Source organism: Pyrus communis, chromosome 4 (genome assembly GCF_963583255.1).
Source record: "Pyrus communis chromosome 4, drPyrComm1.1, whole genome shotgun sequence".
NCBI classification, from domain to species: Eukaryota; Viridiplantae; Streptophyta; class Magnoliopsida; order Rosales; family Rosaceae; genus Pyrus; species Pyrus communis.
Window position 1 is genome coordinate 8,763,424 of NC_084806.1, and position 23,552 is coordinate 8,786,975.

Genomic DNA, 23,552 nt, shown 5'->3' on the forward strand with positions numbered 1-23,552 from the left:
ACTTGTAGGTGAGACTTCGATAAAAGACAATAAAATTTGGACCTGTGAAATTACATTATTGCCCATCATTTTTTTAGAAGACTAATTTGTCTTTTCACCCTCTTTTGGTTGACAAAGAGGGTTTCATTAATTAGTAGAGATTATCAAAAATTTATTAAAAATTATTTTAAAATACATAAAAAAATAAAACAAAAATTTATTATTATTTTCAATAAATACCTAACCATCATCTTCCACCTTACGCCACATTTCAATATTTTCAACACTTTGAACCAAAGCTTTCATATACTTTTGTGTGCAAAAAATGGCTACTTGGATAGTCATCGAAGATGTTATGTTGTGTGAATATTGGATTCAAATTATTCATGACCCGCATACGGATAATGAGATGCCGTTGCGTGAATTTTGGAGTTGAATTACTACAGTGTTTTGCGAGAGGCTTAGAGAAGACGCAAGAAGTAGTCAAGGTCTTCAAGGTCGTTGGAAAAAACTCAACAACTCGCTTACTAGTTGGAAAAACGTCCTCTCAAGCTTCCTCTAATATGAGTAGTGGCAGAAGTTTAGCAAATCAAGTGACAATATTTTTATTTATTTATTTGTATTCCACCCACATCAATATTTTAATTGATTTATTTGTATTACACCCGCATTTTATAATAATGTCTTATCCCACATTTTATACACTTCAAGCACAAGCGTGGTACAATGCAAACAACAAAAACAAATCATTCACCAAATGAGAATGTTGGAATGTTGACAAAGATTGTCCCAAATACAAACTTGTGACAACTGGTACATGACATCCCTCTACACAGTTCGTTAGAAGCAGACCCGGACCAATAGGAAGGCAACACATTTGAAGAGCAGGAAGGGCCGCCTGAAGGAGTGCCGGAGCTGACTCCTTCTAAAATGATTAGAGTTTTATTAATTGGACCCTCTATGTGCTTAGGTGCAATTATTAGCGGCAATTCCGTCATTCCTATTTCATACGATTCTTCAACGACTGAGTATCTGTAAGTCGATCCCTTCTAAAATGTATATTTTAATAGTAAAAATACATACATGAAAAATATGATTTAATGGTTACGTTTTACAACAAAAGGGGTCGATACTTTTCCAACAGAGGGGGTCGATACTTGGATACATTCTTTATGTTTGACCGATGACCAAAAATAAAAAATGAATGCTGTGACATCAGTTTCGAAAGTAAATGGGACGCGCGCTGTCAAGACCAGCTGGACATAAAAAGGAATGAGAACCATATACGACACGTCGGATTAGTGCAAACGCAAAAACCATTCCACATCAACTTCCAATCCCTCTCTCTCTCCAATTCTTTTCACTCTTCGCTTCCCCCCCCCCCCCCCCCCCCCCTGTGTCTCGACTCTCAAGGCCAACGTACGTTCCTTCAACCCAAACCTCATTCCCCACTCTCTCTCTCTGGAGACTGGCTGCCTGAAAGCATTTGCTTTTTCGATTTTGTTACCGTTTTGTTTGCGAGCAGAGCAAAAATTGGTTTCTGCGATTTCTGGACATGTATTTTTGTTGGCGTTTTGTTCTCTGTGTGGATTGGTGGTGGTAATCACAGTCCCTCACTCTCTCTCTCTCTCTCTCTCATTCTCTCGCACATGAAATCAAGGGTTTATGCAAGCTCATTAGGTAGCCCATGGCTGATACCAGGAGATGCCTCCCCAATCAACACCTAGGTCAGCTTTCTCTCCCTCTTCTCTTTCTTCATTTCTCGTTTTGTTCTGTCATTTTTCTTTATTTTATTGGATTAAAATTTGGATTTTTCAAATTTTGTTTGCAATTTTTCACTCGATAATAGTTATTTTCAAGAATGGCTGTGATTTTTTTGGTGATTGAAATAATTATTGGGCGTGATCATTGATTAACACTTCATGCATGCGTGTAAAACTCTCAAATTTTCACATTTGGTGAAAAAAAAAAAAAAAAAATTGAACAAATGATATATCCACACTAAAGAGGAGGAGGGAGGTGGGCTTAGCCTCCTAATGAGCTAATATGGTTCAAATTCGTCTTTGACGAGAATCAAACCGAAGATCTCTCGCTTACAAATGAAGAGGAATACCACTAGACCGTAGTACTAAGTACACCTTTGGTGAAAGGGTTAGTTTGCATGGACTAACTGAGTCAGTAATTTTGTGATGGAATGCTATTTTGAAAGCCGGAAGTAATCTTGTAATGCATTGTAAGTGCGTTGAGTTGTGTCGTCTCTGTGATAAATTTACTCTGGTGCATCTAGTGTATTTATTTACAGAATGGGGATGCTGAAAGTGTTAATTTATGTCTATGTATTTGCTCCGAATTTAAATCGGACCCTGTATTCGTATATATTATTTTTGTTTCTAATATCTTTTATTCTGTTGGTACCTTGGGAATTTGACAGACCTTTCCCAGATATTGCAAGAATCAAAGAACCGTTGGCTTCGTCCAGCTGAAATTTGTGAAATACTTCGCAACTATCAGAATTTTGAGTTGACCACACATCCGCCCGTCAGGCCTCCAGGTTGGCCCTTGCATCTTTTTCTGAATGGCTACATTTGGATAGTTTTTCTTGATGACAATGTGTTAAGTCTGAATTTGTTAAGTTCTACTTTAGTTTGTTGGGCTATTATAGTTTTTCTTTGGATTTACTAATTTCTAACTAAAATTGGAAAACCGTGCTATTAATTCTTGGGAGGTGACCTTCATTTACTTGTAGATTATGAGAAGGCCAGAAATTGCCATAAGAACCATTTTTGGTTGATGAAACATATCTCCTTTTGTTTTGCCCATTCTGTTATTTTCTTTTGAAAGTTGGGTCCTAAGAAACCCTCTACAAGGAATTCCAAGTTATGTTTAAAGTACTCACTAATTGCTTAATTATCATTATTATTACTATTTAATACGGGTTAAGATGTGAAACAGTTGAGCTGGTATTTTCTATTTCTCATATACATAATGTAGGCACACACACATGTATCTTAACTTGCTTTATTTAATTATCTGATTCTTCCATTCCCATTCCATGCATAGAATCATCCAAAATGATCTTTGGTCATTTGGGCATTTGTTACTTCAGATGGATCACTGACATTCTTACTTGGTATATGCAAACGGAAGCTAAGTGATGTTCATTTTTTCCAGGTGGTTCTCTGTACCTGTTTGATCGAAAAGCACTTCGATATTTTCGTAAAGACGATCATCGCTGGAGGAAGAAAAAAGATGGAAAGACTGTAAAAGAAGCCCATGAAAAGTTGAAGGTGTGCTGTTCAATCTATTATTAGTAAGTACACCTATAGGGTTGGTTCTAAGAGATAGAGTGAGTCGTTGTTTGGTTGTTGTCGTCCGTACTTGGATCCTCTATCTTTAGGTGGTCATAGTTTGTCATGGATCAATACATAGGTGTCATCGTACATTTTGTGGGTACAACAATGTTAGTCACTTTGATAGACTATTTGTAGTTTTAAGACGTGATTCATCATTCTAGTTTGTAATTGTAAAGATCAAGGTAAGCAGAGAATCCATGGGTCATATGCTATGATTATTGCTTTCAGCTGTCCAGAGTTCTTTGAGCATTGAATGTCTCTATAATAGACCTTAATTTTGGGTTACTTGAACATCCAGTTTTTAAGTAAATAAAACTTATAAAGAGTACAGTTTTTTTCTGAAATCTGGCGCTGGGTGTTGCAAATGTTACACAAATGGTAAATTCTTAATTTATCTACTTTGGAAGCTGATGGTCATTTAGGTTATTTTATCCCCGTGTTTAAACATTCCTTTTTGTTTTCATTTCTTCTTTTAATAGGATTATGTAAGAGATTATTAGTTTCTTCTCCCTTTATCTACTTAAGATATCACTATGTTTGTGTTTCTGGTGCCCAAATATTTAAATTCAAGGCTTTATTGTTTGCAGTGATTTGACCTTTTTTAGGCTGGCAGTGTAGACGTACTTCATTGTTACTATGCCCATGGGGAGGACAATGCGAATTTTCAACGGCGGAGTTATTGGATGCTTGACACGTGAGTTTTCTGTTCGAAGCTATAAATTAGGTTTCAATTCGTTTGCATAAATTCCGTTTACCACCTGTCCGGGAAAAAAGAAATCATCCATGCCCAAGAACTGATGTTTAAAATTTCTACGTTCTCTGTATATCAACAAGTCATATAAGACTGTTTTCTTTGCTTGCAGGCATTTACAGCACATCGTTCTTGTGCATTACAGAAATGTGGAAGAGGTACCCCAGTTTTTTTTTTTTTTGGTTTAAAAATGTGTGTACATGATCTGTGCATATGTTGCAGTAGGATACAGATGCTCCTACAGTTATTATTATTATTATTATTACTTTTGGTTTAAAAATAAGACTTGCTGTCCTTCCTTGCTCTTCACAGGCAAACTCCGCTGCCCGTATGTTTCAAACATCCTTTGCTTCAAGTCCAGTTCAAACATCCTTTGCTTCAAGTCCAGTTCGAACATCCTTTGCTTCAAGTCCAAACAGAGTTGACTTGAGTGGACAAACATTATCGACAGAATTTGAGGATGTGGATTCTTGGAGAGATGCAGGAATTTCATCTATTGAGCAACTGATGCTTGGTTCCATTTTTCATAATGCTTCACTGCTTCCACAAAAAAATTGGAGGTAAAATGCATAGCTGCAGATGCCTTTTCATTTGTATTTGATTCATTGAATCAGTTTTTCACATTTTTTGAAGTCTTGCAATTTCATTTTTTGTTTCTACTTTTACCTGGAATGGCTGGACATTCCATGGTTCCATTCTCTTTAAGAAAAACATATCTTCACATATTTTTCCCTTCTGCTCCCTGATCACATTTTACTGTCTCTGGTCTTTTAACAGTAACATGCATCATCCATTGTATCGAACTCTGCTTCTAGACCTCTATCAGGTCCTATTTTATGTTTTTTTCCCCATTATATAGACGAAACCTATAGAGTAATCTTTTTTTACGCATATAAAAGTCATTTGTTTCAATGATTTTAATTTATCTTTTGCAATAATAAGATTCCAAAAATGAAATATGTGACCAGGTGTCTCTGGTGCTTTTCAGGATTTCCTGAGTCATTCAGGGATCCCTCTAGTACGTGGTATGGTGGACCTAAATGTGATCATGGTGCTGGATTATCCTCCTGGCACGGAGTGGATAGCTCAACGAGAAATGAGCACAGCATGCATGCCCAAAACCTTTTTGTTGAAGAACCTAACAGAGTTGACTTCATAACTAATAAGCTAACAGATTCTAGAGTGGATGTTCGTAGTGGAGTCAACGATGTAACTTGCGAAGATAGGTTGACCACTAACATAGATGTCCAAATTTTCTCAGCACCTTCTCAAAGAGAAGATCAGGTCTGTTTTCTACGGTCACACTTTCCTTCCCACTGTCCATATCTAATTTTATGTAGTTTCCTATAAAAAGTTATATTTCATTTTATGAGATAGTGCTCTGATGTAGACTGTATGCATATGCATCTTTATTTTTGAGATTGATGAGTAGAATTCAAATTTCAACAGTAGTGCATATGAATGTGACACTCACACTCGCATGCTCAGAACCCCCTTTAGTGTTATAAGTTACCACAATACACTACTACACTGTTGAAGATAAACTTGACCAATCATTTCATTTAGATATCTTATTGAACTTAAAACTTTTAATAAAGGAAGTTATGAGAATTGATTTAAGCCTACCAGGATTGTTCATGGTCAGGGCTAACGGCTAAGTGGAGTACTTGTCCCTATTCCACAGATCATACTTATCCATGCATGAGGAAAATTGTTATATAATGCTATTCTGTGCATTATGGAATGTCCATGAGGTTGATGACAAGTTCAGTCATCCACACTTTTCCTTTCCATCTCTTTATGCAGTGATATGTGTATAAACATTTATTTTCATGTTGAGAGTACGAATCCCGATCGGGAAAGAAGGGACCTTATAAGGAGTTGGGGTACTCCTCATATTGACAATTGGTTTTATGGTGGACCCTAAGCTTTCTTCAACATTGACCATACTAATGTGTTACGTTTGAAACTCAAGTATCCGATTGTCTGAATTTCTTTTCTTCTTGTTTTATTTTTCTATTCAAGTTTTGTACTTCATTTTTTAAGGTTAGTGTTTCGTGTAGTGGGAATTTCCTTAGTGATACTTGAACCTTCTTGCAGGTGCCAGAGGAGCATGTCTTCGATGTGTTTCATCCTCAGGTTCAAGATTATACTGATCCTCAGACTGTAGTAACTCCTTCCAACCAAGTCGGAGAGAATTATAGAGATGGTGGTGTGCATAATATGGAACTGAAGAAACTAGACAGCTTTGGGAGATGGATGGATAAAGAAATTGGTGTGGATTGTGATGATTCCTTGATGGCTTCTGACTCTGGTAATTACTGGAGTACATTTGATGCTGAGAGTGGTGATAAGGAAGTATCCAGTTTATCACACCATATGCAGTTGGATATAGATTCACTGGGCCCCCTTCTTTCCCAAGAACAACTATTTAGTATTTCTGATTTTTCGCCAGATTGGGCTTATTCAGGAACTGAAACAAAGGTATGTGTACATGCTAATAGAGTTTGTATTTTTATTTTTATTTTATTTTTCTAGAAAAATGTACGCTATACGTAGACATTGTTCAGTTTTTTCCTCTCGTCCTTCTCAGGTTTTAATAGTTGGTAGTTTTCTGGGAAGCAAGAAGGATTCTGGTGACACTAATTGGGGATGCATGTTTGGTGAAATAGAAGTTTCTGCTGAAATTCTATCTAACAATGCCATTAGATGTCAAACTCCTTTGCATGCTCCTGGGCGTGTTCCATTCTATGTGACCGGCAGAAATAGGTTAGCCTGCAGTGAGATCAGGGAGTTTGAATACCGCGAAAAACCCATTGGAATAGCTATCAACAACTTACAACTACAAGATGATGAATTGCGCTTTCAGATACGACTAGCAAAATTGTTGAGCTTGGGCTCAGAGAGGAAGTGGTTGATATGTGCTGTTCCAGATTGTGATAAGTGTAAGCTCAAAAGTTCCATATTTTCAATGCAAGGCAACAGTGAAAGTGATTGGGTAACAATTGATGGGGCTTCTGTGTCATGCAAAAGTGATCACTTGAGCCGTAGGGATGCCTTGATTCAGAATTTGTTGAAGGATAGACTTTGTGAATGGCTAGTCTCTAAAATTCATGGAGGAGGAAAAGGACCACATGTTCTGGATAATGAAGGCCAAGGTGTTCTACATTTGACGGCTGCTCTTGGTTACGAGTGGGCCATAGGTCCCATAATTGCTGCAGGCGTCAGTCCCAATTTCAGAGATGCTCGCGGCAGAACAGGGCTTCACTGGGCATCATATTTTGGAAGGTAGGGTTGCTGTTATAGATTCTTCTCTTTTATATCCAATCATATTCATCATCTGCATGCAGTTTATACGGAGTGATTAGTATTAAATTCAAATACTGTATGTCTAGGCTCATTCTTCTCTTAATTTTGCTGTAGTATATAAGGTTAAGTGCATGTTATTTTACCATTTCTGAGGATGGGTAAAAGGGTCAGCTATGCCATCTTAATACTTTATTTATGCAACATGTATGGATCTGTATGTAACACTATTCTCTTGTTTTTTTCAACCCTTTTATAGAGAGGAAATTGTCATCACGTTACTTCAACTAGGTGCCGCTCCAGGAGCCGTCGAGGACCCAACGTCAATATTTCCTGGCGGACAAACTGCTGCTGATCTAGCCTCAAGTAGAGGGCATAAGGGGATTGCTGGATATTTGGCAGAAGCAGATTTAACCAGTCACCTAGAGTTATTGACCATGAATGAGAACATAATGAACAATGTTACCGCAACTATTGCAGCTGAGAACGCCAATCAGACTGCAGAAGTTGCTGCATCTGATCCAGTAGATGAGCAACATTCTCTCAAAAACCCTATAGCAGCTGTTAGGAAATCAGCTCATGCGGCTGCTCTAATTCAAGAAGCTTTCCGGGCTCGTTCATTCCGTCATAGACAGTTAACCAAGAGTAGAACAGATGTTTCTGAAGTTCCGTCTCAGGACCTTGTTGCACGTCGTTCCTTGAAGAGAGTACAGAAGTTCGCTCATTATGAAGATTATCTGCATGTTGCAGCAGCTCTGAAGATTCAAAAAAACTATCGTGGATGGAAGGGAAGAAAGGATTATCTGAAGATTCGTGACCGTATTGTTAAAATTCAGGTACCTCAAACTTTTTTATACTTAATTCTTGATGTGTATGTCATTGCTAACTTTATTATCTTCCAAATGTTGTGGAATTGTGGACATGCATGGACTGTACAATGCGTTTTTTGGCCCTCCATGTTCACAGTACAAACAGTACAACGTGTCACAGTTGTCCTTCCTTTGAAAAACTTTGACCATATAAATGTTCGTTTTTGTGGGACTTGGGTGTACTTTATCTGGAGTTTTGTCCATGCTCTAAATTATCGTTGATTCTGCTCGTAACTTTTAGGCTCATGTGAGGGGACATCAGGTCCGGAAGAATTACAAAAAGGTTTTGTGGTCTGTTGGTGTATTGGAAAAGGTTATACTGCGTTGGAGGCGAAGAGGAACTGGTCTGCGAGGATTTCAGGTGGAAAAGCCTACTGAAGATGCATCCTCAGAGGTTAAAAAAAATGATGACTATGAATTTCTTAGTGTCGGTCGGAAGCAGAAATTAGCTGGGGTTGAGAAAGCTCTTGCAAGGGTACAGTCCATGGCTCGTCAGCCTGAAGCTTGTGAACAGTATACGAGGCTAATTTCAAACTTTGAGAAACTTGAGGTAATTTTTCATTGTATTTGCATTTATAAATATACACGCACATGCACAATTATAGATAAATCAACAATTTTCATGGCAACTAGAAGAGCTTCCGTCTGCTTTGAGTTATAGTATTTTTGTTTGCTTATGTGATTCGCTATTAATCAAAGTTCATATATATATATATATATATATATATATATATATATATATATATATCTGTATTATCAACAGATGGCTGACGGGAAGAACCAGGCCTCGAATCAAAATGAAAGTTCCGACCAAAAAGTCAGATGAAATTCTACGTTCGCTCAACGAAGGTCAATGATCAACTTCCACCATGTCAAGTAACTGGATGGAGTAAACCAAAGGCTGTATGACATTTCTTTGCCCTACCCGTAATTTTTTCGCCTGTATGTAACGACCGTCGTGGTTTTTTTTTTTCTGTTTGGGAAATTGTGTCAATTGCAAGAAGGATAGGAGAAGGCAGAATTGTATATGGCTCACACTTTCCTTTTTCCTTACTTGACCAGTAGTCAAGTTTTATGTGACCTAGTTTCTAGGGTTGATGGTCAAAACACCATAGTAGTTGACAAGTTTACAGTTGCCAATGGTGATATATTTTACAGTTACCTAGGGGTTTTCCATTAGTTTTCGTATAATTACGTCCACCTGCTTCAGTTCTAAATTACAGAGAGCACACTGCTTTACCTAACTCGGCCTAGCTCAGGGTTAGGCCTACACTTCAATTCTTTTTCCATTATCCGCTTTCAGTTAACAAAGAATCGAACAATATTTCGATCTTAGAACATCAAACAACCAAGTCTTATCTCACTAAGTAGAGTCAGCTGTATGAATCTTAGAATGCCACATCAAACAATTTTATTTATTTATTATCCACACTTGCTAAGTAGCACAATTAAATATACATGTACATATATATAAAGCAATGAAGAAACACAAGCTGGGTTGCGTGGGACTTGTTCGCAAGTGCTGTTGAAATAATCTACAAAATATATCTAACCGTTAAAAAGTGAATTTATAATCCAAGAGAAAATTATGGTCACACATAACAAGTATTTGAGTTTTTCTTTATTTTTTAATGTTTACCTTTAAATTCACCACCAATTATCCAAAAATATGTACTTTTACAGATGATGTGAATTCTGCGGCATTTGACTTCATCCAGACTCAATTCTTCTGCTTTCTGTTGGCCAACAACATTATGGATTTTACCAAATTGAAGAATGATAAGAGTCGAATTAATTTTTGTTGCACAGCAAAACACTCACCTATAGTCCGTTTCCGACGTGTGTCCGAAACGCTTGTCTCTTGAATGTCCACCACCGGTGCCACTGCTGCTGCCAGATTTGATGTATTGAGCAAGTTCACCATTCACGCGAGAAAGATGCTTCTCGGAGTGTTCCAGTCTCCTGGCGAAATCAACCTCATGCAACTTCAATGAGCTAGTGTTCTGCTTGATCAAGAAAAGCCATGGCACGTTAGTTGAAAGTTACCGTTGCCGTAAAGAACTCATTTACGTGGAGAAAAACATGCCTTGGTCTTGGAGGTGCGGTGAATTGGCGGCTGCTGCTGCTGTGTTTTTGGTGTTCCAAGAATTGTTCTTACCATCTCATCCAGCTCCGCCACCCTCCGCTTCAGATTGGTCTTATCCACCTTCAACATCTCATTCTGTGCAGAAAGCATTTGATCTCTGTCTTGGAGTTGTTGTAATGTCGTCCGGGTAGTCATCATATCTTCTTCCTTTTTATCTATTTCGGATATGCAACTGCAATAGCAAAATTTCAAATAAGAAAATATGAAGAACGTAGCGGCATGAATTCGTGTCATAAGACGAAGTTTTGCTTTTAACTTGAGCAAAGACAAACAAGAATACTACAATAATTCTTGTTTTTCTTGTTCCAGATGTGGGCATTTCGGTAATGAAATGAAATTTTTAAGTGATTTGAACAATTTTCCGCTACGGTACTCATTTGCAGGTTGTTGTTTGCTTATTGGTTTTTTTCAATTTCTGTTAAAAGATCGACCCTACAGCAATTACATCAATGATTCAATCATAAGTTCGGTTTTTGGAGGTTACAGAAGTTGTAATCACAAGGAGAGAAACTTATAAAAATTGGATAAAAATTATGGTCGCAACTCGAAAGTGGTATATCGAAATGGGTCTAACCTCTGTCTTTCCTCCATTAGATCATGTATCTGCTTCCTTAAGTTGAGAATTTCTTGCTCCTGAGATGATGCCAAAATCAGTTAGCTAGGTCTACAGACAAGACGATAGGGAAAAGGAAGACAAAAGTAAAATAAATAAAACAAAATCAGTTATGGTCACCTTTGCTTGGAATTCTTCTGTTTGCTGATGAGCCTCTTCTACTAGTTTTTGAACGTGATACTGGTCTATCAAGTTCTAGATGATACCAAAAGAAACAAAACAAATGAGAATTGCCGTTATGAAGTTTTAACACTTACAAGTGACGGAGACTTACTGCATAGTTAGTCATGTCCAATTTGACACCAAGTAAATCACGAATGACATCATGTGTCATGCTCTCTGCTGCAGTCAGCCTAGTATTCAGCAAACATACCTGAGATCATATTTCAATCAAATCAATACTCTTCTGATGGTTAACAGTTGTGTCAAATTTTAGCAGTTTTGCCTACAAAAGTGTTTGAGAAAGGGAAACTAAGCAAAGGGGGTGCTTAACCTCCTTCTGCCGGCTAGCTGCCAGATTCTCTAGTTCCTTAATCTGAAGCCTGGCCAAAGACAATTCTTGTTCCTTCTCCGTATTCATCTGCTGAACCAAACTTGAAATGCATCTGAATGGCGAGCTGGAACCCCTCGTCCTGATTTTCTCTGATTTGTCTGATGCCACAGCTGTTGATGTTGAGTTTCTCTTATCTTCTTTCACTTCACAAACCATGGCCTCAAGAGTCTTGTACTGTTCAAAAGGTTATTTAATGTCAAAATTTGGTTAATTATAAATATCTCATTCTCTCTATTTGACAGAAAAGAATTCAGTTATCTGAATTTTGAATGTGCTGGAAGATGTGTTCAAGGATATATTGAATGATGAGAGAAACTTTAGTCTTTGTACCTTCTGTTGGTACTGTGACGTCTGGGCTTCAGCATGCAACACGATTTCGGAGATGTATTCTTTGCATTGTTTGATCTTCATGATATGCAAAATTTGTCAAAATTTGGTTCTTAGAAAACAAATACAAGATAATTAAAATTCATTGCACACATACAAGATAATTAAACACCAGCAAAGAAGGGGGACCTCACCTCTTTATCCTGCTCTGCCCTTTCCTCTTCAAGAAGCTTTATCTTGTTGTGAGCCTCATGAAGTTCCAGTAGCCTACTCTGCAGTTGCCTGTATCAAAACGATTTATCATGTTTAAGGTAATTTAAGGCAAAAACGAGAATTTAACGGAGAATTCAAGCAATACCTAGATATCAAATCTTCAGCTTGTTCACCGTTTATGTTTTCTGAATCCATATGTTCACTGAAATTTTCAACAGTAGACAATCTGTGTCTTAAAGCTTGGAGTTCCAGTTCTAGTGCATCTCTGATTAACCGATGTCTTTCTACCTCATCATTCATCTCATATACCTAAAAGAAGGGACAAATTTTGGAATTGAAACCAATAACCAAAACATGTCAATACCTCAAACAGCACGCAGCTGATACATGACCAGATGTTTGTAAGAAATGTAATTGTAAGACAGCAAGACCTGTTGATACTAGCACTCCATTGATGTTCACGTATTAAATAAAGAGACAAAAATGCCGAGGGAGCTAACCTTTTTTTCCAATACATTGATGGTACATTCAAGCTCCTCAACAGAGCATTCTAAAATCTTAACCTCCTCTTCCTTTTGTTCGGCATACATCTTACTTGCCTCAGATTCCTACAATATTGGTTCAATATATGATAAATCCACCTGCCATCCAAACTTTGATATATGACATACGAATAAACATGAAACACATACCTGGCGAGCTTCGACGGATATAGCTTCATGTTCATCGGCCATTGCATATGACATCTCAAGTTTATCATTCAGGGAATGGACCTCATCTAGGAGTTGGTCTCTCTCGCTGATGACTCTTCTCAAATCATCCTCAAAGCCTTCAACTGAGCAGAGTAATTTTTTTTCCATTGAAGAAGTCAAATGAATAATTTCCTCTTCCAAACCTTTCACCACTTCCTTCTGCTCTTCCAGTTGTTCTTCGGCTTCAGAATTTTTGAGATAGAGATCTTTTAGAAGCTCTTTCAACTCACAGTTTTGGTCTGAAAGAGTGTTGATTGTTTCTGTGGCCTGCTCGAGATTAAAATTTGATTCAAGCAGAGCCTTTTCAGTGTCAGTCAGACGACCCCCGAGATTTTCATGCTGAGCCAACATATCATCAAGTTGGCATGCTTTTAATTCTAGTTCATTCTGTATTTGGCTCAAAGATTTCATCAGCCTTTCAGTTTCATCCTTTATATCCTTTGTGCTGGATGCTGATTCCTGCAACATTCTAAAATCAAAATGCAAGCCCTCTAGTAGAATCTCTTTCCGTTGCAATTCTTCCTTCAGTGCTAAATTCTCATCAATCAAAGTATCGCAGGATAAATTGAAGTCACCGGCTTTCAAATTTGTGACTCCTCTTTGATGTGCATCATCTTTGGAGATGTTACTAGTACGCACTATGCCATCCTCACAACTTGACGATATCGTATGCAGTTTATTTGTTGTTGAGCAGCCTTCTTGCTGTCTGAATGGATGGAAACTGATTTCAACATTAGAACATGATATTCTGGAGATAAGCTCTCCTATGAGACACTGATGAAGGACAGATGTGGAAAAGTCTTTCTCTAATCTCTCAGAGCATAGTTCTTCAAGCAATGATCTTGAATTGCTAATAAAGCAGTGTATCTCCCTTCCCATGGATGAAGTATCAGCATATATTACCTTGAACTTCTCCTCCACATCACTTTTTAATTGCATAAAACACTCTTCAAGCAAAGACAATGATTTTGCTATCTCCACCAAATTATAATGAGATTGATCCTGCAGTAGTTCGTTCTCTCTTTCTATTAGACGTACTGAAGATTTGAGATGTTCAACTTCTTCAGTAAAGCTTGCTCTTTCTAACATCAGATCCTCACCAGCTTGCTTCCACAGCCCAGTCAATTCTTTTGCATTTTCATTTGCTTCCACCAAGGCATTTAACATAACATCGGCTTCTTTTATCATTGCATGCGCTTCTTCAAATTTGCTTAAGAAGCTACCAGCAAAATCACTCTTCTTATCAGCAGCTACCTGCACATCAAAGCACAATGATCTTACTCACTAGCATTTTTCTTAATAAAATATTGATTATGAAAGTGCTATTATACAACCCATTTTAACATATAATTGCCTCACAAGTTCACATCACAATTATTTTCGGATACTATCGAGAGAATTTTTAATGTACCCTTTCTGTAATACGACACCCTGCATCAGCATTCTCCATCCTCAAGTCAAACGATGGAACAATTTCTTTCAACTCTGCATATAATAATAAGAGCTGATTAAGTCCCCTGATCGATCAATGTATGCTTCTGGTCATTATTATAAAAACTTAAACTCACTGAAGAATATACCTGCTGGTTGAGAACTACCTCCAATGTCCAACTCACTAACAAGTGTGGTTAGCCTAACAGAGAGTTTGTGGAAAGCATCACGTGTCATCTCTAATTCTTTTTTCAAGCAGAATGATTCTCCTTCAGAGTGAGTGAAATGTTTGAAGAGCTTCTTTGACTCATCTGGATCATGATCAGCAGACTGAAGCACTGAGCCTTCTTCAACTCTTAGTTCCCCCGTTTTCCCTTCAAGTGCCCAAAATTGGTTAACAGAACAAGAACCTTCTGTTGAAGTATCACAGCTGGACATCAAACTATCAGTACTCCATTTATCTTCATCTTCATTTATTGTGTAAATGAAATCTTCAGTAGTTTTCAATCTACCATTTGCTACACTGAGCTCATTCTTTATTTCATGCAGCATGTGATAAAGACTTTCAGATTTCAAATACTTATATGCTTCTAATGATAGCGGTTCAACCATACAAGACTGAGAAATTTTGCAAGGCTCTCTTAAAGCATTTTCATTTGTGCCACTAGTTATGTGGTTGGGCATTCTGGCTGGTATAGCTAGAACTGAGATGGGAATCTTTCTCTCCATTGCATAACTAGCATTGCGATCCATAAGCCATTTTATTACAAGGAACGCAGCATTGGCACATTTTTCTGCTTCTTTGAACTTACTTTCCTTATATATGATTTTTCTCTCTAGCATCTCAACCATGTTGGTCTGCTCATCTGACAGCATGCAGAAGGGAATTGCTTCTTTGGTGCTCTCATCATTATCCAAATGCTGGAGTTCACTTAAAGCCATTGTTGCTCCCTTCAAGGAACTTAACTTCTGTTCCATTTCCATTACCATCATTCGCGCATCTTCCAAACTCTTCTGTAGAAGTTCAATTGTTTCTTCTTTTTCCATGCAAACTTTGGCAGCCCTCTGGACATCTTCACTGACACAAACGTTAGCTTGAGGAAATGAACAAGCAATAGTTTCTATTTGGCTGGAGGCATTTCTGAGGGATCTAGAACCATCTAGGAGGAATCTTGTTAGTTCTAAGGTTGCCTTTTCCCACTCCCCACTCAGTATTCTTATTTGATCCTCTTTTGCTGCAATTGTGTTTTTCAGTATTGTATTTTCCTGAATCATGCACTGTAATCTCTCATCAAGTTCAAACTGAAGGGCAGCAACCTCTTCCTGTAAATGAAGAATCGTTCTCGCTGTCTCCATCTCAACCTGTTCACAGACTGTTTCGGTTTGTTTCTGGTGAGACAACTGTAACAGCTGATCCTCTTGAAAGTGGCTATTAAGTAACCTCACCTCCTCAAGGTCCTTAGCCATTTTGTCCAGCTTAGCTTGCAAAGCCTTCCTCTCAACATCTTCAGTGATCGTCATTATCATGCCCTTGTTTTCTTTATGTAAATCACCTGATTTCAGAAAATGACTTTCACATTTCAGCTCAGATTGGATTTCTAATCTGTCCTTGTTGCATGAAACTTCCATGTATCTGCAGCTTTCCTCCTGCACATGATGTAACATAATTATTAAATGAACCCGCAACAATCTAGCATCCATTTACTCTTTTTTGAGTATCATCACCTACATTTAGACCTACATGAATCACATGGTTTTGTACAACCTCATCACATACCTGAGTGTAAGATGCTATTTCATCTCCAGAGTCACTTCTTATAGACAAGCTTTCAATCTGAAAAGTGGTTGCCAATCATAAATTTGATTCCGAGAAGAAGGCAAAGTGCAACACAACGTGATGTCTATGTAGGTTATAATCTGTCTAGAACTAGTTGCTTTCTAGCTCATTTAAAATGAATAACATGCCACAGAATTTCTTCTCGCTGCCGTGAGTGAGTCTTTCTGTTTTCTTTTGAGTAAAATGAAGTACGCAAGAATGGAAGTGGCAAATTTACCAAGCACAAGCTAGAACAGTGAAACACAACGTGATATCATGGCATGGATAGCTTTTGTTTAAAATTTTAAATGCACAGAAAATGAACTGGGATATAGCAACAAAGATAAAAAATCATGTAAAATTGAAAATAACTCCAGTATTTGAAGAATGGTCACCGATGTAAACTAATTGGATACTAGGCTGGAAACAAATTGATATATCTCACTTACCATTGAATATTTATCTGATTGCCTGAATTCCTCAGTTTCCTTGGAGAAAGAATATCTGACCTGCATATATGCAAAGATTGTCCATCAACTACATATGCAAATGTTATAACGTCGTTTAAACAACAGTTTCTTTCCAACTATTTATAGGCTATCCTTACAGAGCCCGAGGTAGCCTGACTGGAGTTCATATGCTTTTGCAGTTCTAGTTGTAATTCATCTACTTCCCTGCGGATGCAAAATCATAAGAGGATAATGAGCAATGGCGACATGTCATTTTTAACCAAAACAGCGAAAGACATTTGCCTTCACATAGTTAATATGAAAGGTTTAAATTGTATCAATAGCAGCAGAAAGTAACTAGACAATTTATGGTAATAGAATGTCCACATATATGGCTGTCAAGTAGTGACAGGACCAGTGTTTATCATGTGGAGGAAGAATAAGATTCCTTTCTGCCGTATGTTTTTGGTAGCCAGGGAGAGGAGCAGGATTATACTGGAAACTTAGAGAACACAATGAAATTAATCGATTAAAAAGAAACAAAGCAGATCCAAAATGCATTAAAAAGTGTATTTTGATGAAGAAAAATACCTAATCAGTTTAGAATTCATGACCCTGCAATCTTCCAGTTCCCTTATGGTATCACTATTCTGCACTCTTCAAAGAAAGCACATTAAGAATTGGAAGTTTCTAAAAGGTCATATGTATTATTATTAACCAAAAGGTGTTTTCCAACCTGATTTTCATTCGAGCATGGAAGCTTTCCTTGAAGTGTATCCAGAAGCTGCACATAAAACATGTTTTAGATAGCCACCTTAGAGTGCATGAGGCAGTTTTGGAAGGAGGAGAATTTTATGGACCTGATTGCGTAATTCTGATACTTCAGCTAGCAATGTTTCTCGCTCTCCATGCTCGTGAAAGTTTTGGTACCTGGCATGAAGAATAATGCAAAATGAGTCATGGCCACCCAAAAAGAAGACAAAGAGCAACCATCTACAGAATTGAGCAATATACAAATTACAATTTAAGTTGCTCGAGAAGTCTAAAGTTCTCCGCAGCATATCGGGTCAATTCTGGATTGCTATCAATTCTTGCTTGAAGCAGCTGAATCTCTTCCAGTAAAGCCTTGTTCTCCTCCATCAGATACTTCTCAGCAGACAACATTCCATCCGTAAACAGTTCAAGTCGTTTAATTTTGTCCTCCCGAAACCTTAGCATCACTTTAGTATGTCCAACATCCTCCTCTCTTTGGCAAACCTGCAGAAATACCATGTCACTAATAAATCGCATCACATACTGCTATTTAGATATTAATAATCATGAAAAACCTTTACACAGAATAGTGAAGAACTTAACAGACATAGGAAACTATATATAACTACTTGTAGCAAAACACACCAAGTTGTTCATGTGTTCAATTTCAGCCACCAACTTCTGGACTTCATGTTCTGCCATCTTTTCCCTTCTTAGGGCACCAACTAAAACAGTCTCCATGCTTTTCATCTGTTACATTTGTGTTAGAATGCATTTCCATAGTGGGATTGCATCATACAACTGTTCTTTAGAAGGAAATGACTTCTATGTGGAAAATCAAATTACCTTCTTGTTTCGCATGATTGGTAACTTATTAGTTGCCATGTTTTCTTCTTGAGAGTCATCATATTTCTCAGGCAAGTCATTGAATCTAGGTTCTTCACTACTTGGCACGCAACTTGTTGAAGACCTCGAGAGGTTATGGTGCATCATTAGGATGGACAACTGGCCCTGTAACAGTTCAATACTTCAGTTATACCATCTGTTAGATGTTCAAGGTTAAAATTTTCACAAAATTGCAAATATAACTCATGCCTTCAGCTGTTGGATTTGTCGCTGAAGTGCAGTTGTGTCACCTGAAGCATCTTCATTCACTTTAGCCTGGAAAAATATGGAAATGAAAGTCAAGAACTAAAAAGAGAATGAAAGTGTGTGTGTCAGTGTACGAAGTAAGTACATTGTTCTGGATGAGTTTGGCACGCTGGGCAAACTTCAAAGTACTAAGTGTCTCATTTGCAGAACTACAAGGAAAGACAAGGTCAGTTTAAGGAAACCAAAAAGAAGAATAAGAACATAAAGTAATCTAGAACTATGAAAGAATCAACACATACCAAATTGATGGGCTGACATTCGATATTATAGTTGTTTTTGAGTTCCCACCCAGAGAATCCTGCGTCCCAAAGTCATAGACCAATTATGTATGAAGATGCAGTAAAATGAACAAGTATGCATAGTGTTACAAAATGACATAAAATATCTTAGGTTCCAGAGCATTTGGCGTCTAACCTGAAGAAGAAATGTAAGCCTTGAATCTCTATAGGGAACATGTCTATGTTTCCCATGTGCTAAGTCGACCAAAGACATTATCACCAAGCTAAAACCACAAAGTAATATAGGTTATCCAACTGAAACCAAACTAAAGTCTGCCTAGCAATAAAGGCATATACGACTAATTCAACCATGTGCAAACAGACCCCATGTTTTATGTATTTCTGGAAATTACACTAATGACCAAGTTGGCATTTGAATTTGGCCTTGTGAAAGCAGAAAACGGAAGGAAATATTTAAAAGTATAATAGAAAACCAAACAGGTCCTTGAAATAATTACCCAAGAGTTGATAATGATTTGTTGATATTTGCTGCTTCTTTCAAACGATCTCCCTCTGCACCAGAGCTTTTCTGCCTAAATGAATAAGCAAGTCAGCCAGCAGATAAGCCTTGAATAAAATATTAAACAAAAAAAAGAATAAATTATGAAGATGGTAGTTACCTTTCTGAGCCAGCTAGATCTACTAAATTCAACCTAGCGAATCTAAAATGGGTCATGGAATCCTTTTCCCAACGGCTTTCTATGATACATGTGAAAACACTGTGCGATCGGCTGCTCTCACTGTTCATGTGCGTTGCTGCCATTTTTCTGTTTGAAGCACCCTAAGAAAACAAATATATAGCATCATACTCACACCCGAATATGTAGTTAGTGATTCATTAGATAACATTTATCATAAAGTCCCACCTGTAACAGAAGCTTGACAACATCATTAACATTCCTCACATTGTATTCTGTAAGGTTTTCAACATATACCCCTTTCTTCAAGTCCTCCCTGAGCTACAATATGGAAGATACGTTTACTTATTGCTCAACAAAACAATGCTAAATGGAAATTGCAACATGAACATTTGAAAAGATGTTAATTACTTGTAGATTAGTTGATGTAGGTTCCAAGAGATCTGTTATCTGCTCATTGTAAATCTCGAGAAAGGAACATTTGCAGCTGTACTTCAGCTGTTCCTCCCGCCTGCTTTCCTCTTCCTGCATGAATAAATTATAGTAAGACATCAAACCCAAATAAAAGATAAATTTTAGCTATAGATTAAGATATCAATAATTTGAACAGCGTACCAGTCTGATCCTTTTAAACAAATACTCAAAAATGCGTGGAGTAAGCCCACAATCTTCATTGAGCTGCCCTTCAACCTCATATATTTCACCCATCATTGTGTATGTTTTGCCACTACCCGTCTGCAAACAAGAAACTTAGAGTGTAACTTATCCAGCAAAAATAAATAAACCACACCATGCACCGAACTATTAACTTCTCCGAAGAAATACCTGACCGTAAGCAAACATGCAGCTATTATAACCAGACAAGCAATTCTCCACCATGGGCAACCCAGCAACCCTGAACAGCTTTTCCTATGACAAACTCAATCAACACACTCAATGAGTTTCCAATGGATTGAAGCCAAATAATAAAACATCAAGGTCCATTTTTCGACATAGCATTACTTTAAAGATAGCAGTAAAAATTAAAACAGAAAAATTTTAGGTATTATTTTACATAACCCTAGTTACCTGTGATATTGTCTCGCATGCAATGTGATCGAATGTGAATCTGGTTTCCGGATGACCATGCCAAACCAGAGTTTTCGCACTTTCCTGCTTCAAACACCGGCCTTGCCCTTGCAAAGCTCTCTCCATACTACTCAATGGCCGAATTCGAATCAGCACCTGAACTCAAAACCAATCAAACCAATCAAACTCCAGAAAACTTTGGCACCAATTACCAAACCCAAACCAATCTCCGAACCTGCACATTGTGATCGGTCCAGAACGAGGAGTCCTCCGCTAGCTCAAAATGCGGAACTTGAGCTAAAACCGCGGAATTCACCACAGAAACCTCCCGGGAGATTCTAGAACAACTCCCTGCTCTGCCTCCATTGTACTGCAGAGCTTTGATTCCGGTACAACCTCCCACTGCTCCACCAATCGAAGCTCTACCGGTCCTCGCCGGAGTGCTTTGAGCCGAGTTTGGCTCCGAGTGCGCCTTCCCTCCGCGACCTGACGAAACCCTGGGAGTTCCATAGCTGAGACCTCCGCCATGTCCAGCTTTCTCCTGAGCTTCGATCTTCCTATCCGACGATAACGAATACCGACCGGATCGAATCGCCTCGAACTTCGGTTGCGAATCGAAATCAAACTCATGGAGTTCCTTCTGCAGCTGGGCTGGATCTGCAATGCTGTTAAGAGGCGTTCTTGGAGGCGGAAAGTGGATTGGATTCGACGCGGTTTCGAATTCGTTCTCGTTCGGTTCGGACTGCGAGTTCCTCGCGACGTTTCGGGCTGGGAATCGAACAGTTGAGCTCTCCTTCGACATGCTGAGGGAGCTCGGAGCTTCAGTGAAACAAGTTGGATTGTTGTGTTTGTTTCCGTATTAGAAACGGAGTTTTGAATCCATGATTCGACGGAGAAGACGAAGAATACGGTGACGTTTTGGGGGGGTTTTGGGTTTGCTTTTGGCCGTTGGGTTGGGAAGGAGAGAAGTGGGTTGAGATTTGAGTGGAAAGTGTCAGAGTGGTGGGAATTTGAAATTGGTAAAGCTCAGTGATTGCCCCGCCCGTTTGAATTGTTAACGGGACGCTCCATCTCTTTTTGTCTTTTTCAATTGAACCCAAATATATACATACACACACATACACGGGCCGTCTTTGTAAAGAAATTCTCATTTTTTTCCGCTTCACATCAAATTTTAATTATTTGAACAGTCTATTTTATAAATTTTGATTTATAAATTATCCTTATAAAAATTTAATTCAATCCGAAATCATTTGTTTATTTAATTATCAAGATAAAATTTCATTGTTTCTTATATAACAAAGTATTCGTTAATTTCTTTGAACTCAATTAGATATCTTAAACATTTCCGATTTGGCTAATAGGATGATATATGAGATGCAACTTGAAAAATAGACGGTTCAAATCGTTAAAGTTCAATGTAGTGTGGATCCCACAACTAATCCCCATTTTTATCAAAAAAAATGGGTATCCATTCCCTTAAAAATTTCTTATATATATATATATATATATATATCTTTTTAAATAAACCAAATATTCTAATCTAATTTATATTGTCACAAAAGTTATTCGAACTTGGTTGCAAGGAGAAGACATTGTTCTAGCCAACTTAGTTATAGTTATGCATGTTGAATTATATTTTTTTGAATTATAAGTCAATTATTACCCTAATTTGTTTTTTTTGTTTTTTACCAACGAGGATGGAGGATTCGAATTTGAAATCTCTCTTAGCATTAGGAAAATAAATACCCATAATATACTAAGAGCTGAGAGAAACATGGTTCAAGTATGCCTAACCAATTGGCTAATAAAATGAAGTCACATTGTTTTTTTAAATAGAATAATTAAATAACAAAATTACAATGACAACTTATCGAATTGCTCATTCATATTAAATGATTGAATCACCTAGTTAGTCAGATGGTTTAACCCAAGTTTTGTTGTAAGAACTAATAGGCATAACCCAACTTGAACGTTCACTTGACTTGTAAATTAGTCGTGTGTTATCTTGTAACCTATAATTAATATAAGGAAAATCATGGAAGTTTGTAACAAAAAAAGTGTGCGCACATATGATGGTCCGTAGAAAAAGGATGTTGAGACTTGATTTGAACATAATGATGATGGGGATTCAGCTATGGCCAAAACGATGATTAAAGAGAAAAGAGTTTAGGGTGGGAATTTGAATTCAAACAGCAACGTCTGATGATCAAAACTCAAAAGAGAAAGTGGATTAGTGGGGGAGCGGCCTGAAATGGCACCTTAATCCTTAGAATATATTGATGATCAAAACTCAAAAGAGAAAGTGGATTAGTGGAGGAGCGGCCTGAAATGGCACCTTAATCCTTAGAATATATATATATATATATATATATGTTGGATTTTGTGTAATTAGTATAGCAATTTTATAATTACATACTCATTTTGTTGTCTCGATGAGGTTTAAGGCTACTCAAATGTGAGAAATTCCTTTGGAAATGTACAAGAGACATGCTAAAGTGACTTTTTCAAAAAGTAGGGTTGTCTTTAGACTCTCTACCACCTTATGTTTTTGACATAATATTTTATAATATTAGCTTAACTCTTAGCTCATAAAGAATCTCACTCGGCTCTTAGTATAAATCCTCTTAGCATATTTTATAAATCCTCTTACTCTTAGCATCTCTCATTCTCAATGTTTAGTTCTGCACTAAAGACTAAACAAAGGCAATTCATTTTTCTTTTGTTTTCGAAAAGATAGAATTTGACGTTAAATTAGTTGTTTTACATCTTATCCTTCACCATCAAATGACAAAGTAATCCAACTTCATTCAAGCATTTGACCACTAGGGTTGTGAATTTGAGTTGTACTTGAGAGTATCTCGCGTTGAAAAATGAATGTCTTGCTTTGGTGCTTAAAAGATTTTGAAACTCATTACGTGTCACATAGAAGAAAGTTTCAAAGTCATTTATGGAGGCATGTGAACCAAATACGAGTCCGTGTGAGCCTCTTCTTTTGTCAGAGTAAACAATTAATTTATAAGAAAAATGACATTCGAGCTTAAGATGTCTTTAAATATTTTCACCGAAGATTTCTTATATCAACTTACAAAATGTCGTACTTTG

General features: G+C 37.5%; 1 protein-coding gene and 1 pseudogene across 1 annotated transcript; one reads left to right on the forward strand and one right to left on the reverse strand.

Moving 5' to 3' along the window:
• The first annotated feature begins 1,383 nt into the window (after positions 1 to 1,383).
• Positions 1,384 to 9,115, forward strand: LOC137732633 (calmodulin-binding transcription activator 3-like; annotated as a pseudogene).
• On the reverse strand, positions 9,082 to 21,410 carry LOC137730755 (kinesin-like protein KIN-12C). Its single transcript, XM_068469716.1, has 36 exons — positions 20,683 to 21,410; positions 20,448 to 20,603; positions 20,205 to 20,288; positions 19,995 to 20,114; positions 19,791 to 19,904; positions 19,608 to 19,700; positions 19,362 to 19,522; positions 19,200 to 19,274; positions 18,878 to 18,965; positions 18,703 to 18,761; positions 18,549 to 18,612; positions 18,407 to 18,472; positions 18,158 to 18,322; positions 17,957 to 18,061; positions 17,580 to 17,815; positions 17,419 to 17,488; positions 17,295 to 17,342; positions 17,150 to 17,208; positions 16,717 to 16,783; positions 16,559 to 16,618; positions 16,071 to 16,127; positions 14,443 to 15,940; positions 14,274 to 14,347; positions 12,803 to 14,116; positions 12,611 to 12,718; positions 12,256 to 12,419; positions 12,092 to 12,179; positions 11,901 to 11,975; positions 11,511 to 11,744; positions 11,292 to 11,390; positions 11,138 to 11,212; positions 10,979 to 11,037; positions 10,345 to 10,576; positions 10,080 to 10,261; positions 9,898 to 9,994; positions 9,082 to 9,793 (listed from the first exon to the last, which is right to left on the reverse strand). The coding sequence occupies exons 1-35, from the start codon at positions 21,247 to 21,249 to the stop codon at positions 9,979 to 9,981; spliced, it is 6,732 nt and encodes a 2,243-aa protein (XP_068325817.1). The 5' UTR covers positions 21,250 to 21,410; the 3' UTR covers positions 9,082 to 9,793; positions 9,898 to 9,978.
• Positions 21,411 to 23,552: the final 2,142 nt, after the last annotated feature.